Here is a 17318-nt window from a genome sequence, read left to right as displayed (position 1 = left end):
TATTGTTACGCCCGTGCTTTTTCACTGTTGATGCTGTGTGCAGTCAGCTGAGAGACCGATCGATAATATCGATCGGTTGTGCAACTGTTCAAGAAGCTGTTTCTTAGCAGCTGAAATATTATAAACAATCTCCATGGTAATTTTGTTTAGACGTCACTATGGATTGTTTGTAAATAAACTATGAGATGTCAGATTTTCGGGTGCTGTTTGCTCGGGCGGACGTGTGCGACGGCTCCGATATTTTAATTGTATTCTCGGATACTAATTGTCGAGTTCTGTGTTATATATTAAAGTGTTCTTTGTTATTTGAAGTGTTGTGTTGTATTTCTTTGATTTCGCGAGTTCCGTTGACGTGTGCGTGAAATATCGTTCCGCGAGCGCAACAATATGTACAATTTTGGGTGAGATCATTTATTTGTTCAGAATTCATGTGTGAAATTGCTTTTGATAAAAATCAAAGTTACGAGATATATAAAAGGTTAGAATTTATAAAAAACAATCAAGAAAATTACCTGCTAGTTGAATGTCACTTAAATGTCTCTGTGTTTTCCTATTTTTACTATTAAATAATTATTCCTCAAAAAAATTTTTTTTGGTTTTCTTGTGATTATTTAGCACGAAACATGTACTACATTAATCATAGATATAGTAATCTGAGCTACCAGATTGAAGATCCGAGCAACGATCAACCGGATGCACACACAAGCGAAAATCGCGTACGTGTACTAGCACTCTGCCCACTCTGCGCAGCCATGTACAGGGTGTTGCATATACAGGGTTGGGCAGAAAAACCTGACACATTTTAAAAAATCGTAATTCCCCTCCAAGTGAAAAGAGGGCGCTGTAACTCCGGGAGCGAAAAATAGATGGTTGAAGGTTTATGTTTACATATCAGTACAGTTCCAGTATGGAGAAGTGGCCGCGGCAACAACGCGCGTTCGTTTGCGAGCGTTTTTTCATAACTCAGTCCTACGTTCAAGCAATTCGCGATTTTCGTATTGAATATTCTCTTCGTCCACGAGATCCCGTTCCCTCTCGTAATTCTGTGAATCTGTGGGTCAAAAACTTCCGACAAACAGCCACAGCCACGAAACAAAAGCCTCCAGGGCAACCAAGAACGGTAAGAACCCCTGAAAATGAGACACGCGTTCGCACCTCTCTGCAACGAAGTCCACGACGTTCTGCCGGTAAACATGCTCAAGCTCTCGGAATGTCTCGTCGATCGTTTAGCAGAATGTTGAAAGCGATGAATTTTCATCCCTACAAAATTCTCATAACCCAGGAATTGAAATATACCGACTATGCAGCTCGATTAAGATTCGCAGAAGAAATGAAGGAGTTGTTAGACAACGAAGAAATTGACCGTAAGTTTTTATTTTTTTTTTTTTTTACCACGTTCGCCCGATCTCTCAGTGTGCGACTTCTTTTTGTGGGGCTATTTGAAGCAACGTGTCTACGCTAACAAACCTCGAACCTTGGACCAGCTGAGAGCCAATATTCGGAGAGAAATTGCAGAAATAAAGCCAGCGATGTTGAAAAAAGTGTATGATAATTTCGAAAAACGCCTCGAAAATTGTATTGCTTGTAACGGCCATCATTTAGCCGATATAATTTTTGGTAAATAGACAAAAAAAAACCTTCAAGTGTCTAGTTTATTCTCCCGGAGTTTCAACCTCTTCCGATTAATAGCGGCCGCGCAAGTGGTTATTAAAATGTGTCAGGTTTTTCTGCCCAACCCTGTACATATTGACCTAGTTTACATCGTGCACTTGATACGCGTATCAAGTACTATATTCGTACCAAATTCGAACTAAATATTTAATACGCACGATGTAAACGCTGCCGGATCAACTTGATACGAGCGTATCAAAGTAGGAGTATCGTACTAAGCTGATACGCATATCAAATGATACAAATGACGATGTAAACGCACGAAACGCATTTTGGAGGGAATCTAGCATTGAGCATAAAACATAACCTAACAAAACCGATATTGACTTTTACATACGGTATCAACTTTTGGTTTTCCTCAAACTGTTATATATATATTTTTTAAATATATATTATAAAATATAAATATATATTAAAATGTCCTGTAAAAAGGGAGTAAATTGGGGAAAAGAAAAAACGCGAACATTTTTAGAATTGTGCACAGAGAAGCAGATTATTTTATTAATGGATGGAAAAAAGTACAAACATATTGATATTATATAAAATTTATAAAATAAAATATTTTTGCTTTGTAAGTAATAAGTGGAGTGTATTATTTATTTGATATAAAACGAGAAATAATGAATAATAATAGTATGCAAAAGTATATGACCACATTTTATATATATTTATATAAAATATATAAATATATATATAAAATATATATAAAATATATAAATATATATAAAATGTGGTCATATACTTTTGCATACTATTATTATTCATTATTTTTCGTTTTATATCAAATAAATAATACACTCCACTTATCACTTACAAAGCAAGAATATGACCTTAAACGAATTGTAATTCCAAGTACTACCACTAGAAGGCAATTGATATGAATTAAATTCGTATTATATTTTTCCCTTAGTACGTCCGATGTAAACGCACCCGTACTAAAGCATTGGTGCGCACCAAACTTAATACGCGTACTAACGTTTTAACGATGTAAACTAGGCCATTGGGCAGTACGACGGGTTGCGCGGCATACTTTGCAGGGATAGGCGCGGTTCAGTGGGCAATGACAGCATATATACGTACCATCATAACTTATTGATCGAATTGATCGCGCGCATTTTTACTAATTTTGAGTTTACAGCGTTTCAATTATGACAGACTTGAATAATTGTTGCGATTATTACTAGAGAAGCTAAAACACATTAAAGATAAAAAATTAAATTTTAGAAAGTTAACACGTTAAAAAAAACAAATATGATACAACAAAATTTCTTTCTTTACCGCTTTACTTTTCGCGCGTGTTAGCGTTGTAAATTTCGATAGAGCGGTTAAGAAAGAAATTTTGTTGTATTATATTTGTTTTTTTTAACGTGTTAACTTTCTAAAATTTAATTTTTTATCTTTAATGTGTTTTAGTTTCTCTAGTAATAATTGCAACGATTATTCAAGTTCGTCATAATTGAAACGCTGTAAACTCAAAATTAGTAAAAATGCGCGCGATCAATTCGATCAATAAGTTATGGTACGTATATATGCTGTCATTACCCACTGAACCGCGCCTATCCCTGCAAAATATGCCGCGCAACCCGTCGTACTGCCCAATATGTATATGCAACACCCTGTATACGATTCTCGACTGTGTACGTTCGGTGGCTTGTTGCTCAGGTCTTCAATCTGACAGCTCTGATAGTAATATGTATAAATGCGGGTATTCTATTTTAATTTTTTAAACTAGTAAAACAGTGTTAAATACGTCGTGAGCGTATTTTGCTATTTTCGTTTTAATTGTCCATTTCACAGTTTGATTATAAACGATGCCCTGCTTATGAGAGAAAAAACGTTCACGATCCAGATATTAGTTATTAACGTTTTTATTCAGTAATGGTTATACAAGACGGTGACGTCTCTCGTCACACACAGCACGCTCGCGCTTGCTTGCTCGATCGCGCGCCATCTCTCAGCATCATTCTTAACTAAAATCCAAACATGCCGCCCACCTTGGAAGCTTGGAGTATCAGAAAAGCCAAGATCTATAGAGAGAAGGTTACCTCATGCGCAAAGAGGGACGAGCGGCAAAAGGGGCACATGCTGAGCGGGGCGAGCGGCAAGAGGGGCAAATGCTGAGCGGGGCAAGCGGCAAGAGGGGCAATGATGATCTCATCGACAAACAGTAGCTGTCTCTCTCGCACGCTTTAGTGTTTTCTCTCTCGCTCCTTTAATATAGAAATGCTTTGAGTTTTTATCGAAAAAATACTTTTATTTTGTAAAATATTGATAGCACTGGAAATTGCGTAATAAAAATTGAAAAGTAAATTAGAAAGGCGCTATAAATTACATATATTGCAAATTATGGCGCTAGATATTTAACGTTTATAATGTTAAATATCGCTGCAACAGATGCATTTGTAATACAAATTGCTTTGTACTTGTATTTAGACTATAATATCAATGAAAATAAAATATAATTTGGGGAAATACACAAAAAACATCATTTGTAAAGTAGTAAAATAAAAGAAAAAATAGTACATATTTAAAAATTATTTTAAAAATAATATTTACTGTTTATATGCATTATTTACAAAAAAAAAATACTATAAAAAAATTTATTTTTTATATTTAATTGTGAAAACCTCAAAAACTGTCAAAAAATTGTAACTGAAATTCATAAATGTAAGTACAATTCTAGGGTAATATAAAAAGCATTATACACAAATTTATTATGATACAAACTTAAATAATGAAATTGTAATATATGTTTCAACATTGCAAATGTGAATATTTATATGATAAAATTTACAAAGTGTTAACAATTTTCAAATATTTGCTAATAAAATATTATTGAAATGTTTCTGTTGAAATCTTAAAATAATTCTTTAAAACAAATATAATGGGGTATATATTAGGGATCATTAAATATGCGGCAACATTGTGATTATAAAATTTTATAAGTATCTATAATAATAAAAATACATCTATGTTGTAATCTGTGAATTGCGTTAAATTAATTAATAATTTTTTTATATTTATTGGCGACTCTTCTTTAATTATCTTCATCTTTCCTCTTATCACCTACGTGCTTGTAATTTTTTTTGGCAATATTATAAAATTTAATGCGTACAGAGTTAGAAACAGTTAGAAAAGAAAGAACTTTGAAAGAGAGAGACAGCTACTGTTTGTCGATGAGATTATCATGCTCTCCCCTTCCTTCGTCGCCCCTCGCCGTCAAGCTGTTTCTAGCTCTCCCCTTACTTCATCGTCTCTCGCCCACAACCGGTTTGCCTGAGGTAACCTTCTCTCTATAGATCTTGCAGAAAAGCTTCCAATTGAAATCACATAATAACTAAATCCAAATATAACTAATCCAAAGAAATATGATGCTTATGATTTTGGTAATCATTTATAACTAAAATAAAATGTCATCTTAATTCAAGAACACACTTATCGCTTAGAAATAATACTTATCGTAACAAATCAAATTTGAAATTAAATAAAATAAATGGATAATGACTAAAAAATGAATCTATCAATTAGATAGACTCCTGTAAAGAGAATATGTATATTAGGTTACAGGTTAAATAGGAGTATTAAATCCTTAAGGCCATCACACACAAAATGACATAACTGCATATGCAAAGCATATGACCGTCTCGACTAATGAACATCTAGCATAAAGGCGCCATATTGATTTACATAGCATGCTCATTGGTCGAGACGGTCTTATGCTATGCATATGCAGTTATGTCATTTTGTGTGTGATGGCCTTTAGATTGACAAAAGGCAAACTTTAGATAATGGCCTTTGGTAACTCCCAGTGGATGTTTTTACAGTGACCACCCTAACAATCTGATCCTTTCCAGGATGCACTGCTACAATGCGTCCAAGTTGCCAGTGCATGGAAGCTGTATTATCGTCTCGCAGGACGACCATCATGCCAGCTTCGATTGTAACCTTAGGTTGTGTTTTCCATTTATATCTCGTTTGTAATTGATGCAATTATTCAACATTCTAGAGTCTCTAAAAATGTTGAACCAACTGTTGAAGCCTCTCATATTTTGTCAATCGATTGCAGTTGGTGTCCTGCAAATCTTGTTGTGGTAAAGCAATTAAAGAATCTCCAATAAGAAAGTGTGCAGGAGTAAAAGGAATGAGATCATTGGGATCGTCAGATAAAGGAGATAAGGGTCGAGAGTTCAGGATAGCCTCAATTTGTGTCAGTACCGTGTATAGTTCTTCATATGTTAAAGGCAGATTAGTTAAAATTCGCTTTAAATGATATTTCGCGGATCTCACAGCACTTTCCCACAATCCACCGAAATTTGGAGCATGGGGTGGAATATTATGCCATATTATCTGATCTTGGCTCAAAAAATCTTGTACTTGTTCGTTGTGACTCTTGCTTCTAAGTAAAGCTCCTAATTCTGTTAGCTCTGTTTGCAGCTGCAACAAAATTAGTTCCGTTGTCACTATGGATAGCTTGACATTTTCCTCTCCTAGCAATAAATCTACGCAAACAATTCAAAAATGCTTGAGTACTCATATCCGTAGCTAACTCAAAATGTACAGCCTTTGTAGAGAAGCATACAAATAGGCAAAGGTAAGATTTGATTATCGATTATTTTACTACGACTCCTTTCGCGAATAAAAAACGGACCAGCATAATCTACGCCGGTGATGTAAAAGAGATGGTCGGACGGTAAAAGAGTGGTCGAGACGGAGTGATTCTTGACTTAGGAAGGTTACCCATCTTGTAGTCTTGTGGCACTGGATTGGCTCGGAAGCAGTGATGCAAACTCGAGCCGGCCAGCACCAGGGCTCCGTGGTAGGGGAAGCATGCACACAAGCAATTCTCGAAGTGCAATCTGCTCTTGTATTCCCCTGAAAGCATTTCTGGGTATAGTGATTCGATCTAATAATTTACAGTGACGTCTCTCGTCACACACAGCACGCTCGCGCTTGCTTGCTCGATCGCGCGCCTTCTCTCAGCATCATTCTTAACTAAAATCCAAACAACAACAACGATATAATTTCTAACTATATTATAATTTGTCCTTAATCAACTAATTTTTCTTTCCATGTGACAAACAAAAGAACATTAGAATTCTATTCATGTTAATAAAATAGATTATAAAAAAATATATTATATTATTAAAAGATATTATTATTCATGTTAATATAGATATTATTTGATAAATTGATATAATAGATATAATAGATATATAATATATATAAATATATAAATATATAAATATATATAGATATATAATTAATATTTATAAATTGATATAATAGAGTTGACATATTATTTGATAAGTTTTAATCGCCGATTAAATTAATCGAAGCTTGGTCAAAATAATTTTATGAGTCTTTATATTTATATCTTAATGCAAATAAATTTTTTAAATGTATGAGAAATCAACATTTTATATAGAGTGATATTCTGGAACACTGTTTTAATATAAAATGGTATTAGCTCCTGCATACGCATATTGCATAAAATTTCAACGATATGAAATTCTTCTGCTTATGCATATGCCACATTTATGTTTTGTGCAACAATCGTAGCGATTTTGTCTATTTAGACGTGATTGGTTTGAATCTCTATGTATACTCTATGCAAGGTTGTTGAATACATTAAATTTTTTTGACACTATGTATATGATATGCTTACGTTTTATGCGACAATATGGCGTCCCTTATATAAGACATGTGATTGGTCATTTTCTCTATGCATATGCTTATGTAGTTATGCAAGTTTGTCTGGATAGGCCTTAACGATGGCCAATACTTTGATTGATGTATTTTTTTCATTTGTTTCTTAAATAAAGACTTAATTTTTCCAAAAGAAAACCGGGTTTCAAGTTATAGACCTAATATTTTTTATATTCTATTTTTTTTAAATTAACCAGTTAAGTGGTAGACTTTTCCGAAAAATTGTGCCAAAAGTGGTAAAAGCCAAAATTTAAAATATCGAAAAACGGTGAAACATGGGTTCAAAGTTAAAAAAAGCAACTTTTCGGAATGGGTGTGGATTCCCCCCCCCCCCCACGTCCTGAGGAGCGGGGGGCAGAATAGGGGTGGAAAATATTAAATGGCACTATGGATCGAGTGGGGATCATTTGAAAGGGCGTTTCAAGACAAGAACAATGATTTTTGAAAATGTTTACTACGACTTTCCAGTCAAAAGTGGAGGTGGATCAAAAAAGAGAGTGGACTTCCGAAAAGCTATCACCTCCGATTTGGCTTACATTCAGCCTAAATACTTATTTTATCTAGTAAATAATATTCCCAAATGGATTTTTGGCGCAAATGCCCCCTCCGCCCCCAGCCCCCCTCAAAGGTTCAAAAATAAAACTGTTTTTGTTAATTATTTCAGAAAGTAGTTATTGTACGGAAAAAATTGTCAAACAAAAAATAAAGCTCATAAAAAGCTCTACAAATTAGGTTTTATACATATTTTACCTAACTCTAATATTTTAGTTGTTTTAACAATTAACAGTCGCCATATTGGATCCGCCATTTTGAATTTTGCAATTTTGACAACAGATTCGAATTCAGCAGCCCAAAAAACTTTAAGATATCAAATTTTATGCAAATCTGTTGAAAATTAGTGGAGTTATTTAGAAATGTATGTACATATATGATACATTACCACGTTTGGTACTTTTTTTTTGTACATATATAATACATTACCACTCAATTGGTTAAGAATTTGTTATTTCTTATCTTCAGTGGAATGGGCCTACTGGGAAAACCATAGAAAAAAGAACGTGTCGGCGTTGCTGGCCCTAGTAGCTGCGGCGCGCGCGGTAAGGAGAGAAAAGGAAGCGTCAACCACGGATATCGGCTGAAATGCTCAACTAATTCCGAGCACTGTTCTAGAATTTTCTTCTTATCACTTTGGTTGCTAAACCGATTCTTTTAATATTTCGTTTTTTATTGACAGAGACGGTGTAATGACATCATTAATCACTTCTAAGTTAATCCAAATTTGTCCAATTAAATGTATTAATAGGAAAGTGTTTCTAACAAACATACTTTTTTCATATCTAATACAATATTTGTCGATAAAACTTTTTCACATATTGATGTTAAGTTACAACTTTTTATCTTGATTTTAATTATGCAAAACTTAATTTAATTTTTTAATCATATGTTTTTAAAATACATTTCAATATTTACATATTTTCAGAAGATAGAAGACAGAAGATAGAATATTCACGATTTTACAGAAGAACACATGTCTTATTTTCTTTTACAGACATAAACCACTATTATCTTTATATAATTCTATATTTATTACATATTACAACTGGATATATGGAGGATATAAAAAAAGTAAAATATATGAAGCAGAACAGAAAATATATTTTAAATGTAGTAACAAATGCCTACAAGTGACTAAAAATACGGTTTGGTTTTGTGAAGATGGTAATTTTCTTGTTTATAATCGCGCAGAGAACGGTACCATTAAAAAGGATGAAAAGATTGTGGGAGATAACTACAATTTTATTAAATCTATTGCTCATTGCGATGATTATATTATAAGTGGTAATGGGTGAGTATTTATATTTATAAACTGTGTCTTATGTTTATTTCTTTTTTTTATTTTTGACAAAAATCCTTGCAGAAAAGGTATTATTAAGCACTGGAGAATTGAATCAGAGGAGGATAAAAAAAATGATTTTAAATATTCAGAAATATATATCTAGGTGATCAAATTGATCTCATAGACGCAACATCGCAACACATTATAACTGCGAATAGTTTTACGAAGTCAATAAAGGTAAGATTAAAGAAAAATTGCAATAATGTTATGTTAATGTAGTATGTAAAAAGTTTGTTTTTGCGTAGATACTGAAATATACAGATGACAAAAAAGGTTGTACAGAAGAAAATGAAATATCTTATGGAGTCGGCGTGGAACAAAATAGAATCGACGATTCTTATATGAATTTAATCTCATTTGATCCTACAGGAACAAAATTTGCTGCCAGTTGCTATAATTATTTTGAAAGTTTATCGTTTCTAATTTACGATATTGGTAAAAGGTAAGTTATGTTTGAATTGGTTATGTTTCAATTAATTAATCAGTTTCTACAAATGTTGGATTAAACATTGACTATATTTATACAGACACTATTATATGATCCGATTTAATAACATTTCCAATTATAACTTACAAGGACGGTTTAATAAACCGAAAAAATTTGAAACTGCAAAAATATAATATGTGAACCTAATTAAAAAGCTATTTCTTGTTTTGGCAAAAAATGATTCTAGAGATGGAAGTACCTTTCGGAAAATCGGATTTCTTGAATAGTGTTTTCACCTCTAGAATCATTTTATAATCAAAACAAAAAATAGCTTTTTGATTAGGTTTATATTTCTGGTATTATATTTCTGGAAAGTTTCAGGTTTTTTAGAATTTTTGGGTTATCAAAACTTCCTTGTTAGTAAGTACTGAACTACATATATAAGGTTTGTTTTTCTCCTCAACTGGCTGCACTAATTCAAGAAGTGTACACTGAAGCGGTCTTTATTGCAGAACTGGTGTTACCAACGCTGTTCTCTATTGCAGTGCAATGAAATTTATTGTTAGTGCAAGAGTTTATTGAACTGGTTACACCGGGTCTAAAGCCTGTGCAAGCAGTGCGAGAATAGTTAGATCAATCAAATAGCTGGCAATTTCAAAGTAAACGTGAAAAAGAAATTGTAAGTATAAAAATAGGAACTTTTCTAGCTGAAAAAGATTTTATAGTACTTATATTTTATAATATAAAATATTGTAAGGTTTAGGATGATCGAGAGGTTCGGTTTTAAATAAAAGATCTTCTTGAAGAACAACACTGGTAGTATATTTACCGCACAAATTATTATACAGGAAAAAGGGGATCACGCTATGCCACGTTCACTTTTTTAGAAAGTTAATGAATAGTTTTCTGTCGAGAAAGGTACGCTCACCTTTATTAATCAATAGATGCACGCTTGCACCGTTTACTTTTAACTGTCTTTTAAATACTTTGCAAATACTTTGGACCAGTACACGCTCGCACGACCAAAAGAATATTTTAGATCCGCTCGTCTTCATAGCTAACTCATTTCTCTGTTAGCTCCGAATTAACTGCTCCGATTTGTGTGCTTTCTTTCTAATAGATGGCATTTAATCCTTCAATATACAAGTGGCCTACCAATGCTTGTAGTGAATGGTTTTACCATATACAGGGTAATTCAAAATAACCTGATGTCCTTGCAATGCCATATTCTTGAGTGGATTCTAAGACGATTTTTCCTTTTACAAAATTTTATCCGAAGCTTAGTTTTCAAGTTATAATTGAAAATAGGCATAGAGTTATAATAGCAACTTACGAGTTCGGTACAACGGGCAGGCAGGGACGCGCAACGTATAATGAGACTGTCAAGTGTTTACTATCGTCTCATGACGCATTGCACCGTCCCTGTCTGTCCATTGTATTAGACTCGTAAGTATCAAACTATTTTTAATTATAACTCGAAAACTAAGCTTCAAACAAAATTTTGTAAAAGGAAAAATCGTCTCCGAATTCACTCAAGAATATGGCATTGCAAGAACATCAGGTTATTTTGAATCACCCTGTATATAGTACATATACTCTTACAATATAAAATATAAAAAAATAAGGTAAATATTCACATAAGGTCAGCACCTTCAAAAGTTGATGATGATAATGATCTTGACATATATTGTCAAGAACATATCCCCGAGTAACAATCAAAAGGTCTTAGCCGTCGCTCGTTGTTTATTAAAAAGTTATTAAAAATTTATTGAATACATCATTGTTTTTCAGGTTCCAACTTTCCAAGTTTACAACTTTCCACGCGAGTTTTTTAACTTTCAGTTGCAAACCCATGTGGAACCTCTTAGGAGTTAATAACCTCCCTTCGCGTGGAAAGTGTATGCGTGGAGGCAGTATGTTCCGCCCTCCCCCTCCCCCCTCTTCGGGGGGATTCCACTATCGAAAGACTAGACACATAGATTTGGATTGAATCTCGCTTTGCGTAGAAATTCGTAAACCCATGTGGAATCGCTTCACTTGAAAAGTGTACGATAATGTATTCAAGAAATGTTTTTTAATAACTTTTTAATCAACGAGCGACGGCTAAAACCTTTTGATTGTTGCTCGGGAATATGTCTTTGACGACATATGTCAAGGTCATTGACTTTCAAAGGTGCTGACCTTATGTAAATATTTATCAAAAATAATATAAAATATAAATATAAATATAAAAAAATATAAAAATATAACATATAACTACTTATATTTATATATTTTATATATTTATATTTTCTAATAGTGGAATTGCAATTATACAATTATCTTTATCAGATAAATTTAACAATTCCACAGGTATAATGTGGCACGCCATATTATTTTTGCATTGAAGCGTTCTTTATTCTTGCCTGCACTCTCAAGGTGCAATTTCACGTAGCGTCAAAAAGCTAGCGGCTACCCCCACTCTGTGATACATTTCCTCTCAATAGTAAGCTGCCGATAAAACGCCAGCCGCTAAACGCCCGCTACTTTTTCATGGAGCGAAAAATCGCTAGTCGCTGTGGATTTATATTTTCTGTATTTTTTAAATTTTTTCTATAGATTTAAATTCGTGTATGAAACTGACAATTAGGATGCGTGTCAAAGTGCGTTTAAACTGTCCGAACAGTATTTTATCGACAACATTACAAAATACATTGCTATCAGTAATAGCTAAAGAGATTAAGAAACGACGAATACTGGTGTTGTGTGCAATTATGCGAAAATTGCAAAAAAATGAAAAGAGACCGTACAGGAAGAAGCAATACTGGGTAGCACCATATCTAAAGGATCGTCCAGAGCACAGTTTTTATTATGTGTCAATTCCTAAACTGACCATAGAGAATGGAGTACGATTCCACAATTATTTCCGAATGTCCGCAACACAATTTGAGGAATTGTTATCTATTGTTGGACCGCTATTGATAAAAGAAAATGTTATTCGAGAGCCCATACAACCGAAAGAACGTTTGATGATAACATTAAGGTTTGTAAATGTTAAAATTACTGCAAATTTTATACAAGAAACTTGTTCACTGCTTTGATATTGTTTAAATATTATATATCTTTGTATCTTTGCAATGTTCTAGGTATCTTGCTTCTGGCGATTCAATGACGTCAATGTCATACCAGTATCTAGTTGGGGTAACAACAGTTTGTAATATTATTCGAGAGACATGCGAAGCAATTTGGAGCAATTTGTGTCCTTTGGTTTTATTATCAGTATTGTTGGAAGGAGACTGGCTCGAAATTGCAAATGATTTTGAAGAATTGTCCAATTTCATTTACTGCATTGGTGCTATCGATGGAAAACATGTAACAATTCAAGTATGTGTTCAGTAGTATTAATAATCTGACACACTGTACCGTACCAGTTATCGATAAATTATTATATTTTCAGTCTTAAAAATAATGAATGGCTAATTTTGTTCCAGTGTCCCAACAATGCTGGTTCAACGTACTACAACTACAAGCATGCTCATAGTGTAGTATTAATGGCCATTTGTGATGCACGCTATATATTTCGTTTTGTTGACATCGGGGCGTACGGACGACGAAGCGATGGAGGTATTTTCGGCGACAGTGCTATCGGCAAGAACTTCAATGCAAACCGCATGAATGAACCAAAACCATCAACTGTTGCAGGAGGACGAATTTTGCCATACTGTCTCGTGGGAGACGAAGCATTCCCTTTAAAATCATATTTGCTTCGTCCTTATCCAGGCAAGAACGGACTGACATCGGAGCAAGATATTTTTAACTATCGGTTAAGCCGTGCGAGAAGGTTTATCGAAAATACTTTTGGTATTTTAGCCAGCCAGTGGCGGCTATATCGCAAACCAATTATTGCTTTCCCAGAGAATGCTAAATTGATGGTGCAGGCGACGGTTTGTCTGCATAATTGGATCCGCAAAGACGACATTGATAAAAATGCATATGTTTCTGCGGATATGGTGGATGAAATTCATGCCAATGATCCAAATAGTTTCACATCAGGTTCTTGGTGAAGAATCTTTGAAGATGGTTGTGCTTTTCGAGATATTGGTCATTGTGGCTCGAATACCAGTGCGCGAAACTGTATTCAGATGCGCGATGAATTTTGCGATTACTTTTGTAGTGAAGGAGAGGTACCTTGGCAGAATAACCGACATAAATAAAGAAGTATTATTATAAACATGTATTGAGTTATTTTTTTGTAGTTAGTATATTATATATAAATAAATTACAAAAATATATAACATATATAAATTATCATTTAATATATTATCACAAATTATCACAAACAGTAGAAAAATTACATAAAAAAGTTATATTCTAAATCTTTATTTACAACTTAAATCTAGTTTTGTCTCTGACGTTCTTCACGCAGCACCTCGAGTATTCGCATCATCGCCCTGTCCCGTGCATCTTCGCTCAGGGCATCGAGCTTGTGAGCAACCGTGGTGCAGAATCCAGCAGACGGACTCTGGGCATTCTGCTGTATATCAATATTTATGGGCTCCTGTATCAACTCCCGTATTTTATTTATAAAATTATCCTCTTTATTCCTTTTTCGACGACCTGAAAGAATAAAGACATTTAGTTTTATGGTACCGTGTTATTCATTCTGATAGTAAAGGGTGTCTACAAGGAGCTTAGTCTTAGTCATAAAGCCACTCATTGTAGATGATCCATAAATATAAATAATGAATCCAAAAAATCTTACGTGATGTATGTGACACACTACTCATACTATCATCCACGCTATCACAATCAGCATCAGCTGAAGTGTCTTCATATGCGACAGAGATGTTTGACGTCGTTCTGAAATGACAAGAAATATTTTTCATTAATTCATGTATATGTAGGTACATTATTTTTATCATATTTATTTTTATTATGCACAGTTCATACATACTCATTTTGAAGATTTATATCTTGAAGGAAGCTCATTCTGTCGAAGTGAACTCACTTCGACATCTTCTTAGCTGCTGAGCCACTTGGCAACTCCGCACTTTTTCGATGCCTTCTGAATGTATCTGAGAGGGACTTCCACTTCCTTTTGGCTTCAGCTAGAGTAACCACATCTGCGAAACAAGAATGCACAATGAGTCGTAATAAACCTTATTACACATAGATACGTTATTTTAAAAAAATTTTACCTTTTATAACTGCAACTACATCCATTCACAACTTCTCTTTGTTCCGAACACCTCTTTCTACAATTGGAAGCTTGAAATTTCAAAGAGGCGGTCGTCTTCGAATCGCCTCAATGAGACGTTCTTCTATAAATATCTTCCGTAAATTTTCATTCTTCGGAAGATTTTCTATGTTAAATTCTTCCTCATTCGGAATTCCTGTCTCCTGAATATTCTCTTCTGCACATTCTGGCATCTCCAAAACATTTTGTTCAATGCCGTCCACAAGGCTTCTACGCAGAATAGTTCCGTCCTCTGCACATACAAAAACTAACAGTACTAGCACACGTATTAAACTTTTAACAATAGTATGCATTTTATCATAAAGTACTTACCACACTGTGGATAAAAATAATGCTGCTCGTCCAGATAATAATGTGTAAAAGATTCCATGCACGGGTGGCTCTGCATTTCATCGGCCTTGCAAATCATCTCGCACAGCCCACACGTATAAACAATTTCCATTTCCTATAAAGCAAAATACAATATTAATTCCATGCTTTGCAATTCCAAGGACGATGTATAAGTTCAAACATTAAATAGAGGCTAAATAGAGGTTATGTACAAAGATATGTTACTGCAAATCCTTTCAGGCATTAGGCCAATATACAATCTATTAAATAATTAATATTAATAACACATTATACACAAACCTCGTTCCAATGTTCACTGTCGTTGTCGTTGAAACTCATTTTTTGTTGATACAACTGATACAACATTCAAACCAATTCAAACACGTCTATTTTTTGCTCGAGTTGGGCCTTTCCGAATTTCAAGCGGCAAAACGACGCATCGACCAAAAGCGCCAGAGTGGGGAGAGCCGCTAGCGTTTTGACGCTACGTGAAATTGCACCTTCAGGCTGCGATTACATGATGCGCGGAAACGCGGAAGATAAACTTAATAGACTTTACTAGATGTCCGCGTTTCCGCGTGTTCTGTTCCGCGAAATTGTTTTCCTTTATATTATATGGAGCACAATTTGCGCGGAAAAGCGGAACGGGCTGGTGACAAATTCACATTTATTTGCATTTTTTAATGGAGTTCATTAATTTAAATGCAATTATTAAATAGATCCGTTAAAAAAATAATTATATTGATAAAGTTGCATAGAAATAAGTTAACATATTTAAACAAAATGCAAACAAATGTGAATTTGTTACCAGCTCGTTCCGCTTTTCCACGCAAATTGTGCTCCAGTAATATAAGGGAAAACAAACTCACGGAACAGAACGCGCAGAAACGCGGACATCTAATAAAGTCTAGTAAGTTTGTCTTCCGCGTTTCCGCGCATCATGTAATCGCAACCTCAGTCCTCGCTTAGTTCCCCAGTAAATACAAGCTAACAGTAACATAACGTTGTACATAACATAAGTAACGTAACGTAACATCAATGTTATAATTTCCCATTCAACAATGTAACTGCAATATTACACGCCTTGTACGTAACAATTATATTGTTGATTGGAAAATTATAACATTAATGTTATATTACTGTTACTTTGTGTTTACTGGGTCAGTTCTAGTTTAGTTCTCTCAGTCAACAAAATGTTAGCAGCCTGTCGACAGTTTGCGAGCAGATTCGCTCAGAACTTGGCAGCAGATACGGTGCCATCTGTGTCCGTATTAAGTTCGTATTCTGCCTGCAGAATCTGTCCACATAGTACCTCTCTCAAGCTAGCAGGACCAAATCAGCAAAATCAAATCCGACCTATCGGAATTTTTAGTACCCATTTTGTACTATTTTGTACCACAAAAAATAATTTTGTACCTCATGCCATTACAAAAAAAATCGTGGCGCTGCTAACTTGATATCAAGCTAGCAGGACCAGAAAAAAAAAATAATAAAAATAAAAAATATAACATATTCTTTTAGTGCAGAATTTGTACTAATTTGTACCATTCCAAAAATATCAAAATATTTTCATTAACCCCTTAAAACAACCCTCATTTCGTTTAACCTACAAAATAGTCCATTTCACTTTCAATTTCTTAGGAATTTAATTAGCGAAATTAAACTAAATTTGTCCCATTATTTACTACCCATTATGTATTACTTTGCACCACCGGAAATAATTTTGCACCCTTCGTTATTTAAAGAAAATTGTGGTCTTGCTAACTCGAAATCAAACCAAAAGAATAAAAATCTTTCAAAAACCAAAAATAAAAGGAGATTCTATTAGTATTTAATTTGTACCAATTTGTACCACCCCAAAAAACATTAAAATATTTTTATTAACCCCTTAAAACAACCCCTATTTTGTCTAATCTAAAAAATAAGTCTTTTTTTCCAATTTTTTCAAAATTTTATTATCAAATTTGAACTAAATTAATTGTATTATTCATTATTTGTCGTGTACTAATTTGTACCACCAGAAATAATTTTGTACCCCTCGTTACTTAAAG

General features: G+C 34.0%; 3 protein-coding genes across 3 annotated transcripts; 1 reads left to right on the top strand and 2 right to left on the bottom strand.

Annotated features, from left to right (window-relative positions):
• Positions 1-7458: 7458 nt before the first annotated feature.
• Positions 7459-13867, top strand: LOC136998931 (uncharacterized). Its single transcript, XM_067352311.1, has 3 exons — positions 7459-12723; positions 12827-13064; positions 13172-13867. Exons 1-3 carry the CDS (start codon positions 12314-12316, stop codon positions 13742-13744), a joined length of 1221 nt encoding a protein of 406 aa, XP_067208412.1. The 5' UTR covers positions 7459-12313; the 3' UTR covers positions 13745-13867.
• A 209-nt stretch (positions 13868-14076) lies between these two features.
• Positions 14077-14776, bottom strand: LOC136998934 (uncharacterized). The gene is made up of 3 exons (XM_067352316.1): positions 14635-14776; positions 14443-14540; positions 14077-14297 (listed from the first exon to the last, which is right to left on the bottom strand). The coding sequence occupies exons 1-3, from the start codon at positions 14667-14669 to the stop codon at positions 14077-14079; spliced, it is 354 nt and encodes a 117-aa protein (XP_067208417.1). The 5' UTR covers positions 14670-14776.
• A 116-nt stretch (positions 14777-14892) lies between these two features.
• On the bottom strand, positions 14893-15704 carry LOC136998933 (uncharacterized). The gene is made up of 3 exons (XM_067352315.1): positions 15568-15704; positions 15250-15382; positions 14893-15169 (listed from the first exon to the last, which is right to left on the bottom strand). Exons 1-3 carry the CDS (start codon positions 15631-15633, stop codon positions 14958-14960), a joined length of 411 nt encoding a protein of 136 aa, XP_067208416.1. The 5' UTR covers positions 15634-15704; the 3' UTR covers positions 14893-14957.
• Between the last annotated feature and the right edge of the window lie 1614 nt (positions 15705-17318).

This window comes from Linepithema humile, chromosome 3 (assembly GCF_040581485.1).
Source record: "Linepithema humile isolate Giens D197 chromosome 3, Lhum_UNIL_v1.0, whole genome shotgun sequence".
Lineage (NCBI taxonomy): Eukaryota > Metazoa > Arthropoda > Insecta > Hymenoptera > Formicidae > Linepithema > Linepithema humile.
This window is presented reverse-complemented; position numbering and strand designations above follow the sequence as displayed.